This window comes from Phyllopteryx taeniolatus, chromosome 1 (genome assembly GCF_024500385.1).
Source record: "Phyllopteryx taeniolatus isolate TA_2022b chromosome 1, UOR_Ptae_1.2, whole genome shotgun sequence".
NCBI classification, from domain to species: domain Eukaryota; kingdom Metazoa; phylum Chordata; class Actinopteri; order Syngnathiformes; family Syngnathidae; genus Phyllopteryx; species Phyllopteryx taeniolatus.
Genome location: NC_084502.1, coordinates 14,542,299 through 14,561,071, shown reverse-complemented (window position 1 = coordinate 14,561,071; position 18,773 = coordinate 14,542,299). Strand labels below are relative to the sequence as shown.

At 41.2% G+C, this 18,773-nt stretch overlaps 1 protein-coding gene across 3 annotated transcripts in view; it reads right to left on the bottom strand.

The window, feature by feature from the left end:
• lrp1ab (low density lipoprotein receptor-related protein 1Ab) overlaps nucleotides 1-18,773 on the bottom strand; it is a 108,038-nt gene that overhangs the window by 49,394 nt on the left and 39,871 nt on the right. For all 3 annotated transcript variants that reach the window (XM_061774280.1, XM_061774259.1, XM_061774268.1), the window contains exons 4-19: nucleotides 14,946-15,065; nucleotides 14,027-14,155; nucleotides 13,683-13,943; nucleotides 8,089-8,251; nucleotides 7,625-7,847; nucleotides 6,468-6,657; nucleotides 6,239-6,382; nucleotides 5,922-6,158; nucleotides 5,008-5,188; nucleotides 4,691-4,913; nucleotides 4,397-4,586; nucleotides 4,194-4,316; nucleotides 3,105-3,245; nucleotides 1,178-1,303; nucleotides 234-350; nucleotides 55-135 (exon numbers count right to left, since the gene is read on the bottom strand). In XM_061774280.1, coding sequence (XP_061630264.1) covers nucleotides 55-135; nucleotides 234-350; nucleotides 1,178-1,303; nucleotides 3,105-3,245; nucleotides 4,194-4,316; nucleotides 4,397-4,586; nucleotides 4,691-4,913; nucleotides 5,008-5,188; nucleotides 5,922-6,158; nucleotides 6,239-6,382; nucleotides 6,468-6,657; nucleotides 7,625-7,847; nucleotides 8,089-8,251; nucleotides 13,683-13,943; nucleotides 14,027-14,155; nucleotides 14,946-15,065 — 2,649 coding nt within the window. The remainder of the gene's footprint in view (nucleotides 1-54; nucleotides 136-233; nucleotides 351-1,177; nucleotides 1,304-3,104; nucleotides 3,246-4,193; nucleotides 4,317-4,396; nucleotides 4,587-4,690; nucleotides 4,914-5,007; nucleotides 5,189-5,921; nucleotides 6,159-6,238; nucleotides 6,383-6,467; nucleotides 6,658-7,624; nucleotides 7,848-8,088; nucleotides 8,252-13,682; nucleotides 13,944-14,026; nucleotides 14,156-14,945; nucleotides 15,066-18,773) is intronic.

The following is an 18,773-nucleotide window of genomic DNA, read 5'->3' as shown; positions in this document are numbered from 1 at the left end:
GTTATACAAGGAGTTAGCTTCAATGAAGAAGGTCTGAGATTTGTTGTTGCTTACCATTGTCACAGCGCCAGTTGATGTTGATGCAGCGACCATTAGCGCAGGTGAACTGGGTGAGGGGGAAACACGTGGGATAGGCTAGGGATAAGGAAAGAAGTGGAGCGGTGTGAAATGAATTTCTCGTCTCTGCGCCATTCAAGCCAACGCAACAACAACGTGATGCAGTCCAGACGCACCACATGAGTCGGGTTCGTCTGAGCGGTCTCCACAGTCGTCATCCAGGTCACATGTCCAGGAGATGGGGATGCAACGACCACTGGCACAAGGGTATTGATTTGGAGGGCATGTGCGTGCTGGGAGTTAAGAAAATGGAAAACAAATGTTTGTATATGTAGCTCAACATGCATGCATGAGAAGCAAAATACACAGATTTTAGGATCTTAAATATTTTATAACAAACATTGATTGTGATGTCTAAATAAAAATACAACTTTATTATCATAACCTTACTACGATTTTCTAAAAAAAAAAAAAAAAAACTTTTTTTTTTTTTCCCCTTCAAAACAACTTTCCTAAGACATTTAGGGGTACACATGGTAGCTAGAGTATGGGTAATCCGTTAAGATTATGGGGAGTCTTTGGGATTATTTCTGCTCTGTAAGGGGTCCCTTACAAAACCCCCACAAACCCCCACAAAAATACATCTGAAAATGGGCAAATCCAAGTTGTTGTTTTTTTTATACCCCTGGTTCTAAACCTTTGCTATACTGTTAAAAAAAAAAACACACACAAAGCATTCAAATTCTCAGCCAATAACATCATTCATGGAATGTGATACAAACTGCTAACTTCACTCCCATCCCTCAGCTCATTCTCTAAACATCTGAAGAACTGCTTAGTGGATAATCAAAGCTTAAGCCATAAAACTGCATAAACTGATGTCTGCTGACATCTCACACTGCACTTCAATTCTGACTGTTAGTTGTGATTTAATCAGGTTTTGTTTCTACAATCATGACTTTTTTTATTCAAGGACGATCCACTAGGAAAGGGACTAAAGTGGAAATTAGCCATGGGCTACAATGGTCTATCACCCTTTTTCAAAATAAAGTTGAACTTCAATAGCCACCGACAAATCAGACGAATGCAAACTGAAAGGCGGTGTATACTTGAAGCATACCAGAGCATGTGGTGTTTGATTCGTCCTCATCGTTGCCGCAGTCATTATCGCCGTCACACAGCCACCGCAAAGGGATGCAGCGGTTGTTCTGGCATTTGAATCGGTCTGCCGGACAGGTGTGCTGGTCTTGTGGGAGACATCAGGAGCACCATGAGTAAAACCAGCCATATCATTGAGTTAATTTGTTTTTTATCCATCACACTGTTTACAGATCCACTACTTGCAAAACATTAGGGACTTTCAACTTTTTCAATTTGAGAAAACCAAGTATTATTTTGACCTTTGCTAGTCTTTTGAATGCACATGTCCTATTGTTCAACATTTCAGTACTTTTTGCACGACTTGTTTTTCTCTAACAAGGAGAGAAAAAAAAAAAAAAGAAAACGGCAAAATTTACAACATGCGCTTGATTCACAAATCGACCAATAGATTTCTGGTTCAATAAAAATTTATAATGAGTATTCTTCATGCTGTTTACATTTTTGACATTATGGGCCTGATTTACTAAGATCCCAAGTCGTGTGCTCAGAATTGTGTGGTGACTCACTAAGGGATTGTGCGTGGTGTTGGCAACAGGTGTAAAAGTGGTGGTGACAGCTGTGTTTAAAAGGGGGCTTTGCACTTTAGGTAACACTGATGGTTTTCACCATGGAAAATTTGGGAGAGCACCACAAGAACAAAATGAAGTTTCAAGAGATGGAATTGGAAGTGTTAGTGGACGAGAGAAAGAAACACATTACTGAGTAACACAAAAGACATCTGTCACTCCAATAATTTTGGGAAGAAGCGCATAAAAGCCATGTTTAATTTTTTTAATATCCTGCATCCCGAGTGCACGAGAATTGGATTCATGTGCCCATCATGCGTAACAATCCGTTTAAAACGTTTGGATAGCAAACCCATAAAAACTGCCCTGGGAGGGGCCAACACCAATTGCCACAGTGCGCTGAAATGACTCATCAGTTATATGGCATGACTCCTTCTTGTGACTGGCTCCAAGTTATCCTTTAGGTAATTCAGAAGCTCCAAAATTGCATTGTTCAATAATGGATTTTGTTTCTGGCATTTCAAAAACAATTACCCAAGCGAATAGGTTCTTCCAGTCGCTTCTCAAATTTCCTGCACTACGCTGACATCACTGTGTATGATGGTTTGCACCTCCCTTTCACTAGCTCTATTTTAAATCAGCCAGCGCAATTCGACACGGGTTTGATAAATCACATTTTGGGTGCTCAATTTGATTCATTGGCATAATACTCCTCCCACAACGCACTAAATGTACTCGACGGCAATAGTGCCTGTTTGACAGAAGTAATCCTGGGTGCCCCCAATTAGTAGACCAACTTCCACATCTTTTGGCATAAGCAATCAAATGTGTGCCTGTTTTTGCATGTCCAAACCTTTAGTAAATCAAGCCCTATGAGACCAAGAAGACATTTAACAATTGACCAACAGTGCTTCGCTATTGCTAAACTCCAAACAGAATTTTCTCAGATGGAAATGGCCACTGAGCCTAGAGTGTCCCATAGTGTATTCGGTAAGGTGCAAAAGAGAGTCACAAAACAGCACATAAGTCGATGTCTTTGGAACTTTTCATGGATCAAACGTGAAGCCTAAATTCCCATCCCAAATTTTTTGTGAGCAGTGTGTTGACCATTTTGGTGTGGGAGAAAAAAAAATAAAAAATCAAGCAACTCTTTACATATGAGACTTTACTGTGAAAATGAAAAACATCCAAGACAAATACATGCTGCCTGATGAGATGAAAAGTTGCAAATGACATTGTATGCACATAAGGGTGCTTGAAGGAGAGTCTTGGATGCTCCGGTTTGTGCTTTCATTGGTTTGCATTAGCAAAGTGCCTCAAACAACACTGTGTTTATTTCTGCGTTGCCGAGTAACCAAGATGGAGGCATGGAAAACTTACGGCAAAGCTCAGGGGCCTCGTCACTGTTGTCCAGACAATCGTTGTCCCCGTCACACTTCCAGCGCTCTTGGATGCAGCGGTTGTTCTTGCAGGCAAACTCCCCGGGCTGGCATTGCGGCGGGGGCACGTAGGAGGGGTTGGCTGCGAGATGGGATCAGGGAAAGGAGCAGAAACAGATGGCCCATTGAGACCACAGTTCCACACAATAGCCTACTGGTGGATTCAGTCCACCTTAAAGTTGCAATAACATTTGAAGATTCCATCCCCCAGATCTGGCAGCTCCACTGTAAAACTATATTGTATAGTGTAGTTTGTGGATGGAAACCTGGGTTTAAAACACTTTAACAGACTCCACCCCTCCTGAGTGATTAATTTCCCATTAAAGTCCACGTTGAGCTTTGATGAAAAATTCCAAGAAACCATTCTTTTTCGATACTATCCTCGGTCGAGAGCATGAGCCTGTCTCAGCTGATTTGGGATACAGTACATCGGTAACACCTGTCACACACAGGACTGAAAAAGTATGTTTTTGGTGTAAGGAACAGGATCGGACGCTGTTTGTTCTGTGTGAGTCACAGACAGCGAGAAAAAACTATTTGATGTGCTGCACATCTTTTTATCTTGAAAATTGTGTTTATATTGAAAGGCAATGTGCAACAGTCTGGTTTCCTCAAGATGGCAAAGCTGGGTTTAAAAAAGGGGTATTTTTGTACATTGAGGATAACCAATTGTGTGATATGTAGTGAAAGTGTGGGCTTTTATCAATTTACAGTTTTTGTTCTGTTGTATACACTTTAATACATGCAGTTGTCACGTTCAACCCCAGTTTGTGCTCTGGTTGCAGACAACGGTCTAATTTTGTGGCCTTTATTTTGTACATTTTTTATGTAAAATGAAATGGTCTTTTATGATTGAAAAACTGCCATGCGTGTACTTTCAAAGTTTTTGTTTTTTTTCCTTTTTGTGATGAATACATTTCCTTGGATTGCCTAAGTGAGAAGCCCTGCTCAAGCCGACACTTAAACTGAACCTGGAACCCTCTCACTGTGAGACAACAACACTAACCACTCATCCTCTGTGCTGTCTCACCTTTACAGGTGACGTTATCCACATCAAGGATTTGATCATCAGCACAGCCACAGGACCTGCCATTAGGGATGGCAAGGCAAAGACTGCTACATCCCCCGTTCATAACCCTGCATACATTGGTGCCTTTGCAAGAAAATAATAGAAATTGGCCATGAGTACTATCAGATGGTTAATACTGACTACTGTGAGGAGTGTTGAGGTACCTTGCTGCTGGTGAGCGTCATACACTCTAATCTCAAAGATAGGCGGCCTCTCATTTCGAAGAAGCGTGACTGTCTTCGTGACTTGGTCCAGTTTGTAGATGCTACCTCCACGGTACTCATTCCAAAAGAGAAATTGTTTATAGTGACACAAACCAAAGGCGTGGTTCAGCTCCTGCCCCTCATACACCACCTTTTAATTGAGGAACCAGAGGAAGATATCACTTTCATAAACATGTATGACGTTGACGGAAAAAAGAATATTGAGATTATACTGTATTCTCAAGTAAAACCAACCTTCCGTTCGGTCGTGTTGAGGTAAACCATCTCAATACGGTCATAATAGGCGTCAACCCAGTATAGTATACCCTGAGGAATGTCCAGACTCAAGCCATTGGGCCAAAGCACTGTCTTGCTAGTCAGAATCACTTGATGATGGGATCCATCCATCCAAGCTTTTTTGATCTTTCCCCTATTACTCTCAGTGGGATCCTCCTCCCAGTCGGTCCAGTACATCCACCTGGAAGAAGGTGAGGGAAAATTCCAATCAAAAGCCATGTGTGCTGGCACTCCATTTCCAAATTCCTTTAATGACCATTAGACAAGTGGCTCACCCATTTTGGGGGTCCAACACAATGGCACGCGGGTGGCTCATCTTGCCCTCTATGAGAGTCTTGTGCGTCTGAGAAGCCTTTTCAAGTCTGGCAACACTGATAGTCTTCTTAGGCCCGTCATCGGTCCAGTACAGATTACCTCCCATCCAGTCTACTGCCAGCCCCCCCACTGTGTGGATCCCTGAAATATGCAATGTAAAGCGCTTTGAAAAATGTATTAAACTATGATGCAAAGCAGCATTATATGTTGCTACACCAGCTAGCAGGTGAGGGGTGTGTGCTGGCCAGCAAAGTTCGTTGACACCAAAGTCACCTGAGCATGCATTTATGGACCTTGTTTTGTGCACTGGGACACAGTCATGCAAGGAGCTTCCTGAAAACCTTCCATTAAAATAGCCCCTGTATTGATTAATGCTGTATTACAAAAAAAAATATATTTCCGACCCCCCCCAGACTAGAAAAGGGCAACTGGGACAGTGCTCAAAGTTCCTAGTGACAATAGCAGGGGCCACAGAAACAAAAAAACATGATATAAATGTACATTATTTGTATGTGCTGGTTACATTATACATAGCCTGTCCGTTCTGCATGAAAATTAGTGTATACTGTAGCTATGATCGCTACAGCCTCTTTCGTGAATTTCAAATTCAATAATATTTAAACAAAGGATCAAGGCTGGTAAAATGATGAGGCTTAAAGTCAGGAATGCTGACAAAGTTACAGAGCCAGCAACAAATCAAATACTAGCTTAACATGGTCGTCAGCCATGTTTTTTGCTCACATTTGACTGTAGCGTTTTGTGGTCTGACCTCATAAGCTCCCTAGTCATATTTCCAATCTAATCACCAGCCTCAAATGCAGCAGAAGAGGCGTGTCTGAATGCTTTTGTCCCGATGTGCATTTGAAATTCTTACCGTCTTTTAATATGGTGTCTCTCTCTGTCCCGTCTATCTTCTGTCGACCAATAATGTAGCTGGTAGCGTCAGCAAAGTAGATGAATTCACTGGCGGCGTGAAAATCCAAAGCTCGGGGGTTCATGAGGTTCTCAATGGGGATCATGTACTCGTCCGGTACCTTAGCATTCATATCCATCCCCCTGATGATCCCAGGGCGACCCTTACCGTACACCAAGAACAACTCGTGGTCTGGTTCTAGAGATGAAAAAACATTTGTAACCACCATCACCAAAATGTAAACAAGGGGTACAATTAAGATGAACATAGTCACTCACTTTTGCAAGACTTGCCGTCATTGCCCAGGCTGAAGCCAAATCGGCAACGGCAGGTGCGCGTCTTGTGGCTGTTGCCCAGCAGACAGATGTCAGAACAACCTCCAGCCTTACCAAACTGATCCAAGGCACATGCATGGCTACGCACTTTGAAAAGAGTATATATAACACAACAGTTATACATATTGTAGCTATATCATTGAAAAAAACTGAGCATTATAGACAGGGATACCCCGAGGTTGGCGTCGCTGGTGGTACACGTGCAGCGCGGCACCGCGGTCAACCCGCGTCACCACCTGGAAGTCGGAACTGTTGAAGCGGTTCACTCGGATCACACTGGTCTTGGGGTTGAGGTTGCCTTCGTCCGAGTTGGTGGCGTACAGGTAGTTCTCAAAGACAGTCAGCCCATATAGGTGCTCAATCTGAAATGCAATAATAATAAGCGATCAAAGAAAGGATATCGCTTACTGTATATACATTTTAGTATAGTAGTTCATTTTGTGTGACAAATCTGTTGTGCAATCACGTGTTAACAATTTTGAAGTGCAAAAAGAGGCAGCCCAAAAAAATTATTTGTACTAATTTTGGCTAAATCTGAGGGTTGTGATGTGCGGAATGGGCTCCATAAAAAAAAAAGCATTACATTAAAATCAATATGTACTGTTCATTGTTAATACTGCAAAACAGGAGTTATCGGTGAATAATACATGACTTTTCATGATAAATCATACAGAAGGTATGTATTCATAAATATGTGCAGATTAATGTTGACCCAAATTAGCACTCATAGGCCTTGCTGGAGGTCTGGTCTTGGTGTCATTCTACTTATATTAGCGTTAGTTTGTTTCTATGCAGCTCTGTTCTGTTGCAAAGTGCAACGTACGAGCCCTCGTCCTCACTCCCACCCCTGCCGCTCTAAACACACACGCACGCACACACACACACACAAATACACGCGCGCACACGTGCACGCACCGCCTCCTTCCCACTCTCCCTCCACTGCAATCCTGATTTCATTAAGACCATTACACCACTACGGGTTTGAGCCAAGCTTCACTAGAGCCAGACTAATATGTTTAGGGAGGCATTAGGCAGGAAAATCACACACTCTTAAGTTGTATCAATCAAAGCAATAAAAAAAGACTTCTCCATTCGGGTAAAGCCTTTTCGTTAAATGCACAAAAGACAAAAGAACTGTAGGTTTCAGAAGATGAAAAGATGAAAAAATGTACTATGACTAGGAAAAACTGGCTTTTTATGCTATTAAAGGAGGGTTTTAATGAATCAGTTAAGGGAGTGTGGGTGGGACTGATGACCATTTGTGCTTAGTTCCACAGTATAAAGGGAGTGAATCCGTGTTCTATTGTTGGATGATCATTCAAATCTCACCAGCAGGCCCTGAATGATGGTGTGTCTGTTCTTGCCCTCATAGTCCACCACTTCAATGTAGTCCAGGTAGGCATCAGCCCAGTACACCAGCCGGTTGACCAAGTCCAGAGTGATGCCATGCGGAAAGACTATCTTACTGTCCACCAGCTTTGTGCGGTTCTGACCGTCCATGTCGCAACGTTCCACCCTCGGCGTGGACCCATAGTCCGTAAAGAAGACTTTTCTGCAGCGCAAGACAAGAAATGAGGATTTCATCAAAAAAATAAGGGAACAAAAAGGAAGTGAGGATTTTCAGGAGGATAAAAATTAGGAAGTGACACTTTCAAAAAAGGAACTTGTGTCACTTGATCCAAAAACATGTTGGATCAGCACTTTGCTTATCATATGACAGCATTTTCTTCGACAGTGTTGCTATAATAGACAGTGAGAGGTAACGTCAAGGGCATGAGAAAGGAGGCACACACCCCATCGCTGGGTCCAAGGCGATGCCTTTCGGGTTGTACAGTTCTTGGTCCAGCAGGGTCACACATGTCTGGCCATTCTTGTTGCAGACAAACACCCAGTCGTCCACATCATCCACAAAGTAGAAGTTTCCGGTCAGCCAGTCAATTGCCATCTGTTCCACATCTGAAGGGGTGTAAAAGAAGACAGCACAGAACCATTAAGTACTAAAACTGAAGTAATTGAACATCAATGGCTGGACAACCTGTCACTTTGTGAGTATTGACTCCCCAAGTATGATCACTTCTTAGAAAACGTTTGAGTCCATCAGCAAAACTTATCGTTCATGCAAACGAAGCAAGTTACATTCATAAAGACACAAAACAAAATGACTCCCTCAGTTTCACCGCAAATCAATTCTTTGTTGCTTAAGTTAATAGTTTCCACTGCTATTTATCAGGATAAAAATAATAATTTGCAATTAATCATAGTGACTACAGACTCGCAAAGCATTTACTAGTTTTGCTCTTAATCTTGAGCAAGCTGACGTGTAGGAATGTGGCAGGAATTTGGTTTAATGTCTTGTTGTTTATACAGCACAAACAAAAAGTTGTTTCTCCTTCAAACCTATGAAGACAGATTACAGAAACACTCACTTGGTCTATACTAGTCACTGTCCCAAAGTCTTCCAGCCCACAACATATTAGAGTAGAATTTGCTTCTGAGACCCAAAAAATATATACAGTATCATGTACAGTACTGCACTGGCAGCATTCTGCTTTGGCTGTTAAAGAGGCAATAAAAACTGACCCAGGACCTGTTCTGTCACCATGTTTAGGGTTAACTAGATTATGGTTAAACTACTGTACATGACTCACGTATCGTAATGAATGAATGAAAGTAAGTTGAAGCAACATTATGTCCAACAGTCCGTCATTCTTTTGTTTGATGGAGCATGTGACACTGTAAAAATTAGCTTGGCTTTACAAGGATCACACCCTTTTTCAAAAAGGAAATTTATCAGCCACACTGCTTACAAAGCTGACTTCATCTTGCAAGAAAGAGGAACCTTCTATGCAAAACTAAGACTCAGCTAAAATTATGCTAAAACTCTGACTTTCGGTGAGAATCACCCCAACACGAACTTCCCCCAATGAAGAGGGAGACAAATGTTACTTCGTATTTTAACAGCTGCCATCACTTGTTTTCAAAGCACTGCACAATCACACAAACTCAGTACAAAGGAACAACTTTGACATCCTTTATTTGACGAGCATCTACAGGAATGCTGCAGTCAGCATGTCAAAGGTGAATTCAACAGCAGCACACGCATGTTCTACAGCAGAGCCCATACATACACATCTGGGCCTAATGTATAAATCCCCTTCCTCCCCCACCCCCCCCAAAAAACAATCATGCATAGCTTCAAGTGGCGAATCCCACCGAGGACTCTAGCATGCTTAGGTTACTATAAAGGCGGAATAGAGGAGAATGAAAATATTGACAGGGGGTGGCATAAAGTCATGTCATCTGAAGTAAACACATGCCGGGCCGAAATGAATTTATGACGAGAACATTGGAAATGACGGCGCATCTCCAACCAGAAATAATTCAGGGCTGTCTACAAAAGCAGAGTCTTCCAGTCTAAAAGGGAGATAAATGAAAACACACAAGCTGAAAGGGGGCGGGGGGGGACAAAATAGTACGTTTTGAAAAAAACACACACTAAAAATACGGTTTTGACAGAAAAGGTTTGTCATGAAGCTAAGAGGGATAATGATACTCCCAACAGTACCAATTTTGAGCCAATATCGCTCTAAAACCCCCCCCAGCATTGATTAGACTCCTACACAGAGGCTGTTGCACAACCCTATACTCAGTTGAAAAACAACCTACAATTCCGGAAAGCCATTTTGTCATTTGACATCTTTCTTCATTCAGCGCTTGATAAGTACGGAGTTTGTTGGAAGATTCCACCCTCTCGCCACATGGAGCCACCGTGCACTCTCACAGTCCTCGCCGCGGACTAACGTGCCAAACGTTTTACCAACTGAGGGGATCTTACGTGTTGACTTTTTTAAACCAGTTTTATAACATGCAAAGGCTAAAGAGTGTCACTACAACGAACTGAGCTGATTTCTTACTGTTTGCATACTCACACACATACTGAAATGTTTTAATCAGCCACCCTTTGCAGAATTCCCTATCATTTACCTGAACTACGGCAACAACTAACGATTATTTGGATAATTGATAACTCTGTCGATTATATTTTTTCAACTAATCGATGAATCAGATTAAAAATGTTTTCAAAATTTCTATCCCTTTATTCAAAAAGAGGACATTATTTCAAATTGACTAGAGAAAATGCAGAAACATAAATTGTTTAGGATTCAGTTAACTGGATGGGTCTGTAACATGTCTGAAAATAGGGCAAAATGTTGATCATTTCCCCCCCCCCTTTTTTTTTTTTGTCGTCTTCGGCTGTTTGGTCAAGCAGAAGTTAGAATCTGTCTCTCTTTTATGCTGGAACAGTTTTTAACAGAGGTATAAATTGCCACTGTGGTTCTTTGTATTCTTATATATATTAATTGAAAAGTTCCGTCGGACAGAACAACATTTTAAAGGGGAGTGACAGAAAAACAAAAAGAAGAAACAGTGGGGAAAAAAATGATTCAATAATGGGACACTAGCTGTAAAAAACATGAGGAAAATAAATAAATAGACCAACCCAAGAAGCGGGGTCAGGTCTAGCATAATTCCCCCCCAAGTACAAGATGTTTGCAAATGTCCTGTTTTGATAATAGGTCTGCTTTATTATTATAATAGGTATGATTATTAATATTTACTGCTTTATTATAATATTATTATTATAGAAGAAGAATCTTTATTCGTCGTGAACACATGCACACAAAACCTTTCCCCTGCATTTTTAACCCATGTTGGTGGTGGATGGTACATTTCCGCATCCTCTCAAGCTCTGCCATGCAGCGGGTTTTTTGTTTGCTCACATTCTTCTGCCGGTTGGTGACTTGAACCACGGTGGCCATGGTTGCCCCAATTATATTAATAAATATCATTATTAATATTTACTGTTGAGAGTCTGAAAAAGTTAAACAAAGTCTTTAAACGATTAATCGACTATCAAAATTCATTAGATTAATTTGCGATAATCGATTCGTTGACGATTAATCATTGCAGCTCTAACCTGAACCCAAGTATAGCTGAAAGCTGAAGAAAAGAAGCTTAGGACACACTTTGAATTGCATTTACTCTGATGCCTTACAACAAAAGGTAAGAAGAAAGGCCTAGTGACTGAATGATGAACAGCAGGACACAATGTGAAGTGATGGAACCTGCTGTGGAGTTCTGCTCACAGGGTGGAGAGGATGGGATTGGCAGGCTCTGCACCCCTTTTATCTTCCCAGACACGCTGACGAGCTCGCTACATCTGGAACTTCCAGTCTAGTCATCTGTCATGCTCTCCAAAGCTCTAAAGCGATAAATCAACTTGTGTGCGAACCGTGCTTCAAACTGCCAACCTCCTGAGCTCTAACTTAACCACGTCACTCTAAAGCCATCCCCCTAGTTCTGCCCACCACTCGTTTTAGAGAGGGACCTAACTGAAATGCTTATCAGCATGACATGTCTGGGCAGTAAATATGAGTCAGCAGCAGAGGTACTAAGGTGTGTTGTTCAAAATGTCAAAAATATATAATAAATAGACCTACTGTTTACAATTATGAAACAAGATGTACAGTATATCTACATGGAGGACAAGTGAGTATTCAGCAAAGAAGTCAGATGATTGTTTTATAGCTCCTCCACTGCAACTCATGAATCCGAATCTTTCTCAAGAGGGGAAGCCTGTTGACATGTCATCCACAACGTGCAGTCGAGGCCCACTGGAATAACGCGGTGACAATAGATTACTGCATGAAGCCATATTCCAACGCAGAGTGTGAGGCGATTTTGCTGACTTGTGACCTCACAAGATGCCTGCTACTGTCACAAGTCATCATTTAAGAGTTGCACATGAAGATAAAGTAAAAGGTAATATGTTACCAAGTACTGCGCCGATGACTCAAAGGTATTTGGGTCAGTATGTGTGTGCGTGCATGACCTGACTGGACAGGACCTAAGACAGCTTCAGGAATGCAAGGACTGTTCAGGCTCACATTTGCCAGTGGCAGAATGTATTATTTCATCATTGGTTCAGTTCCTCTATTGTCCTCCCTTGAGCTTAGATCCCATAAACCCTTCAACGCATTTATCAGCTTCTCAAACATCATTGACGGTGGCTATCTGGATACCTCTAATCATGACACAGGGTTCAGGTCCTGGGTTGGACACACCCATCACCTCTACTCGTTTTCCCTACAACTGCACTTCCATACCATATCAACGGAACACTCCACACATGAGCCTACACCCTTGATTTGTTTTACCCTCTGTCTACATTTCTAGGCCAAGATTAACAGCTCTCCCAGCGAGACAAGAAAAAACTGTTTGTAAGTGTAGGAAAATAGATAGCAATGTGAGTGAGTGTGCGTGCGTGTGAGTGTGTGCATGCGCGCGCGCGTGTGTGTGCGCGTGTGTTTGTGCGGGCATGTGCATGCGTTTCCACAGACAAGGCATTTCACTTTATCATTGTTTGCAGTTTTGTCGCCATTGCATTTCTTTCAGGAAATCGCATTGGAGGGAAAGCAAACAGAACTTTTACTAGAAAATCTAGTAGCTAAAACCATCGGATCAATAGAATAAAAAAATATGGAGGATCGTGTACATTGCAGTGAAACGCACTTTAAAAGGATAACAGCAGGCATTCTTTATTTCAGCACCAATGTACCCAGTGCATGAATCAATATACTGTAAATAAAGGAGCCCGCTGTTGCATGTTTGAAAAATTAATGCCTAACGACACGCTGGCAGCAATATCATAGAACCATAAATCAGCTACAAAGCGATTAGCTAGATGATTTAGTAATGTGTCAGTACATTCTCTCTCTTCAAAGACCAACTGTCAGAAAAATAAAGCAGGACTCAGCATATTCTGTTTGGTCCTGTAGTGCTACAATGAGCAGCTCAGATTTGTTTTTTCGTGAGAAATTGAAATTTGACCATTTTTCATTGGTGCCCTCAGCTCTCATCACAAAATTTTGCATTGATTGATTGAGAGTTCAGTCTGCGTCAATGTGTCCACAACTCTCAGTTACTTTGATAGTATGGTGGCCTTGAATGGTGAAAAAGCAAAAGTTTTGGAAAAGTGCTAAATTGTTCAACCTGTGGCATGTTAGCATGTCCCAAACAATAAGATCCGCATCACATTGATATTGCCAGTATAGCTTTAGAATAAGTGTGTAGTTCAACTAAGTAAGTAGTTACATTTGTGCATTACTTAGAGCAGTGACTCCAACTACTGTGCCACAATGAACATAAGTGAGCGGTGAGTAACCATTATTAGGAGTATCAAATTTTGATTATAATAAAGATCAAGAAACAGAATTTAGGGTTAAAAAAAACAAAACAAAAAAAACAAGACAAAACAAAAGCCTCACTCCAACAATCTGTAATAGAAACAGAAGTGTTTCCTTATTGTGTCAACAGCACTACTCACGGTGCAGGGTGATGGAAATGTTAATGGTGCGGATGTCGGTGACCGTTTTGAGGTCAGGGATTCTGGCGCATTTCAGCTGCGTGGCTGCCGGTGTTTCCCCCACATCGATCCAGCAGACGGTCTCCTCGGCATAGATGAAGTCCATCGCCATGGTCTGCTTGGTGGCAATGGAGGGCAGCCGGGACGTGGAGCCACTCAGTGAAGTGCAGCGGATGTCGTGCAGGTTTGCAATCAAGAGCATAGGAAGACGTTCTACCGGCTCTAGGGATGGTGAGGAGAAAGGAGCGGCTGTAAGAGGAAGGAACGCACTGAAGCAGGGGCAGAAATGAAATGGCAAGTCTCACCATTTTTGGCTTTGCAGGAGCGATTGTCTGGCTGCAGCAGGTAGCCCTCAACACAGCTGCAGAGGTAGGAGCCCTCAGTGTTTTTGCACGTCTGACTGCATGTCCCATACACACTGCACTCATTGAAATCTGCCAGGAGAGGGATGTGATGGTCATTATTACAAAGACAAATAGGCTACGCTAAACCCTTACATACAGTTCTAGTCAAATTAGACCTGTTTTGACATTTGACAGCAATTTAAAAAAAAAATGTAATTCTTTTACCCTGAAATTAAATGACTCATCCTAAAGTGACCAAAAATTGAAAATGAAAATATCTCCAAATGTTATTCTTTTGTACAAGTGCTGCAAAGTTTGTATACACTGAGGTGGTTGCGAGTTAAATTCGACTCGTTTACTCAAATGGATTTTAGATGTACCAGTGTGTGTTAAATCAAGGTAAATGATGATAATGGTAGGGAATTGGAAATCGTAAAACTTTGAAACTGAATAACGCCATATACTGTATGTGTGTATTTTACATGGGACAGTGGTAACAGTGTATGGATCTTTAAACAGTTTTGAGAACTGTCCGTTACTACCACATTTGAAAAGAGTAAAACAGCATAAGAAATATATATAACGCACAGGAGTCAAGTATCTGCAATGTAGCAAAATAATCATAAATAAGTGGTGTAAAACAAAAAAAATACATGTTCCCTATTCTCTGAAACATTCAGTAATGATTAAATATCCATTTATTAATGTCAGACAGACTTTTACGCTAATACATTTTGAAAAGATCTGCAGTTCATAATTTGATACAGACAATCGCTATGAGGATAATCCTTCAATTGGGACTTGGACCATACTAAATGAAAAGCATGTAAGGTTTAAATATTTCGATAAGCACTGCCGCCAAACAAAAATGGCCACTCACCTTTACATGTCTTTCCGTCTGTGGCCACCTCATAGCCGTTGCCACAGTAGCACTTGGGTCCATCGTGAGTCACAGCGCAGTGGAACTGGCACCCATGGGATGCACAGGCCGGTGCGTTCTCTAAAACATGAACACACAGAGGACATAAAACACTATAACATAACTTAAGGGCACAATATCCTAAATGACAAAAGAGGGCAAACTAAAGCCTTTTAGATAATTGCTCTGCATCTTTTGAATATTTTAATACGCAGTGCAGCTATGCCTGGGAGACTACCATATCTTCTCACATGTCCTCTTCTGACAGGGGTGGTGCATGTGGACATGAACTCAAGAACACGCTGGGGAAAAAAATGTAGGAGACATCTTTTCTGCAGTGTGCCTGTAAGTAAGAGTTAGGGTGTCCGATGAACTCTAACATGTGAATGGGTCACATCCATTGCTGGTACATGAAATGGAAACATTAGAGAATGTTTCACAACCCCGGTTCAGCACACTTAGAATGGTCCGGTGAACCACACTAGGTGGGTGGATGCTGCCCCAAAGTTCAGAAAAACAGCACATGAAACCAGAGATTAACTTGGAGGAAATTGCAGGATGTGAAGGTGGAAGAATTCATTTTAACCCAACTTTAGGCCCTTATTCACATTCAGGTTAATGTGTTCTTGTAAATTTTATTAAAAAAAAAAAAAAAAAGAGCATATTTTATTTTCCTGTGCATCGAATCAGCATAGGCAAAAACTATCCTATTACCTATATCACAGCATGAATTGAAGGACACTGAATTTAAAATGGCTAAATCATATGGGTGGGGGTGGGAGTTAGACGCTGGAGCCAGAATGCGATAAAGAAATACTTATGAAATGGAGGTACTGCTGTAGGAAGTGACATTAAAAAGAAATAATTATCATGATGCAGATATCAAAAGTTCAAAGTTCGGGCTGGCACAACCATATCGAGAAACTTCCAAGTCATATTACGACGAGCTTCTTCCGCTGGAGGATTTTCTAGGACACACTCATGTCCTCTAATCCTCCCCTATATGACAAAATATACTGTACGTACGTATGTTACCTGTCTCAGTGTTACTAACTTGTTTAGCTCTCGTTTTTTTTTTTCCCTGTCAGAAAAAACAACATTGAGTGAGTAAATGAATGACTAACCATTCATTTCCACAATAATATGCTACTATATTGTATGTACTGTACATCCATGAGAATCCACCTAGTAATAGCCACACTGCTTCAGTTGAGACGGATTAAGCCGATGAAGGCTCTTTCGTTATGTAAAGCCGGTAGCACAGTGGGTCACAATGGCTCCTTTGTTGTGACCCCACTGAAAGGAAGAGTCCTCCAGCAAAATGTGTGGCCCATATTGAATCAATTCACCAGATCTCACACTGTGAAAAACCCCTGCCAATTGGAAGGCTAAAAGATCCCTCCCAAAACCAGCCATGTTCCATTTTGTTCCGTTATGCACCTGTTTATTTGTCACAGTATGAAGGATTCCATCAATATTGACTTATGTGATGCAAATATTCGGAATCGGATTGCTAAAACAAAAGTACTTATTGACATTTGGCATTAGTGTTTCGGTTTTATGATTATTTGCACATAATTTAATAAAGGTCTTACAATCTTTTATGAAAATGCTTGTTTTGGACAGAGAAAAATATTTTCATTTTAAAAGGCTATTGCTGTATGTCCTGCAATCTCTTACTCCTGATGATGAAAGAAGTCAATCAAGAGTTTGGAAACTTATCAAGCATTTACTGTACCTATATGAATCTATTAGAAGAACAGAGCGGAGGGAGGGGGGAAAAAAGATGCAAACAAAAGTGAATAGCGGCGCCTGAAGGGCTTCAAGATGAGGTGTGTTGGAACATTCCACCTCCAAGCAAACAGCAGCAGCAGACGTTTGACCAGAGGTTAATGAACGAAGCAAACAGATTACATAGACACAGAGGAGGCCTTTAATCCTAAACAAGCGTGCCAATGCCACTGATCCTTTTATTGCATGGATGAAAACCTGTTCACTAATCACAGGCTTCACATAGGGAGAGAATAGTGAGAGTGTAAAATAAAAGTCCAATTGAGAGAATTCACATTTTTAAACAAGACACCAACCCCCTCAAGTGTCAAAGTATGCATCATGGCAGCATAAAGAGGGAATAAAAATCCATAAAATCAGATATCCTCAGATGAGAATCATGCCACTTCCTCATGTTAATAAAAACCAGACATTTATTGCCAACGAGACTGCAGCTTAAACAGACAGCTCTGAAACATTCTGTCATTAGAATACAGTAATTGATGACATATACACACATATACCAACGACAAAAAAATTACTAGTTGCAAATCTACAGTGAGAACTGTGAGGCAGATGTGCTAAGTGAGGGGTGTCAAACATATGGCCCGCGGGCCAGAACCGGCCCGTCAGTGGGTCCGATCCGGCCCGTGGGGATGGAGAACACATTAACTGCTATTTTTCAATAAAATTAACTTATTGCTAATTTTGTCCACTGGAAGGTGCACTGACAACACTTAAATTACATTGATGCACTTGTAGCCAAACAATACCTAGTTTCAGGAACACACTAATAGAAAATGGTGTGCCATGTTCACACTGGGAAAAACCTCCTGTTTGAAATGTTTTAAGACATTGACTATGCCAAAATTTAAGTCAAAAGCTTCACTTCAAAAGAGGTTGGTTTGGCGGAACTTTCTTGTTGTTTTTTCCATGCACTTACATTTTTATGTATACATTTACAAAGGATGCACAACTGAATGGTGCATTCTCACTGACTCATAATACTGTTGAAATAATCTTTGGTTAAAAATTTCAAACTGCTCATATGATTACAAAATTTGCAACAAGCTAATAATGAATAAATGTGAATATTTTCCGAAAGTACTTGTAATTATTTGCACCACAACAATGGGGAAAATTTGGAATAACTGTTATTTATGGGTTTTTAAGCCACAGATATTGTGGTTAGGCCCGCTTGAGTTCTAATTGAGGTAAATGTGGCCCGTGAACTAAAAGGAGTTTAACAACCGTGTGCTAACCAGTTGGCCACCGTGCCACACAGTGAAAACATGAGACCATCGAATATGGTCTCTATATGGCACAGACCATTAAATAAATGAAATAGGGACATTTATTGCAGATGGCAGTCAGTGGAGTAATGCTGAGATTATCTTGATTTAAACCAAGGGAGGGGATGAGTCAGTCCAGGGCGTCTCAACGCTGTCTAAGGTTTTGGATCATTTATTTTAGTCTACATCTGTGTTGTTGCTGACTGAAGTTGACACTTGTGCATTTTGGTCACGTGTGCATGCAGGTTGTGGCTGGTTTTCCGTAAATGTCAACACAGTGATATCAGACGTGTCACTTGAAAATAAATGAAAATAGACAAAATTAATCGGCTATACAGTAGGCATTACGTAAGAATTGGGAATTTAACCCTGCTGTGTAAATCTAGCTTTAAAAAAAAAAAAAGTCTTTAGAGGAGCGACGTTGCGAAAGACAATGGCCCTCAAGCATTCTGGAGATATGTTCAAGAGAATAGTACCAATGTGAGGTCTCAGTGACCCTGACCTTTCAGCCACCAAATCATTTGCGCCAGGTTGGTATAAATTCCTTTGGGGGGTTATCTCCTCTAGAAGAGTGGGATAACATGAAAAGAGGCCGTGACCAGAGTGAAATCATAAATAGCAGGCATGTTTGACAAGTGCAGGACATGTTTCGGATGTGTGCTTTTCAGTTAAGAGCTGCAATAAGACCATGTGGACCTGTAGATAGGATGTCTTCTGATGGGGATTC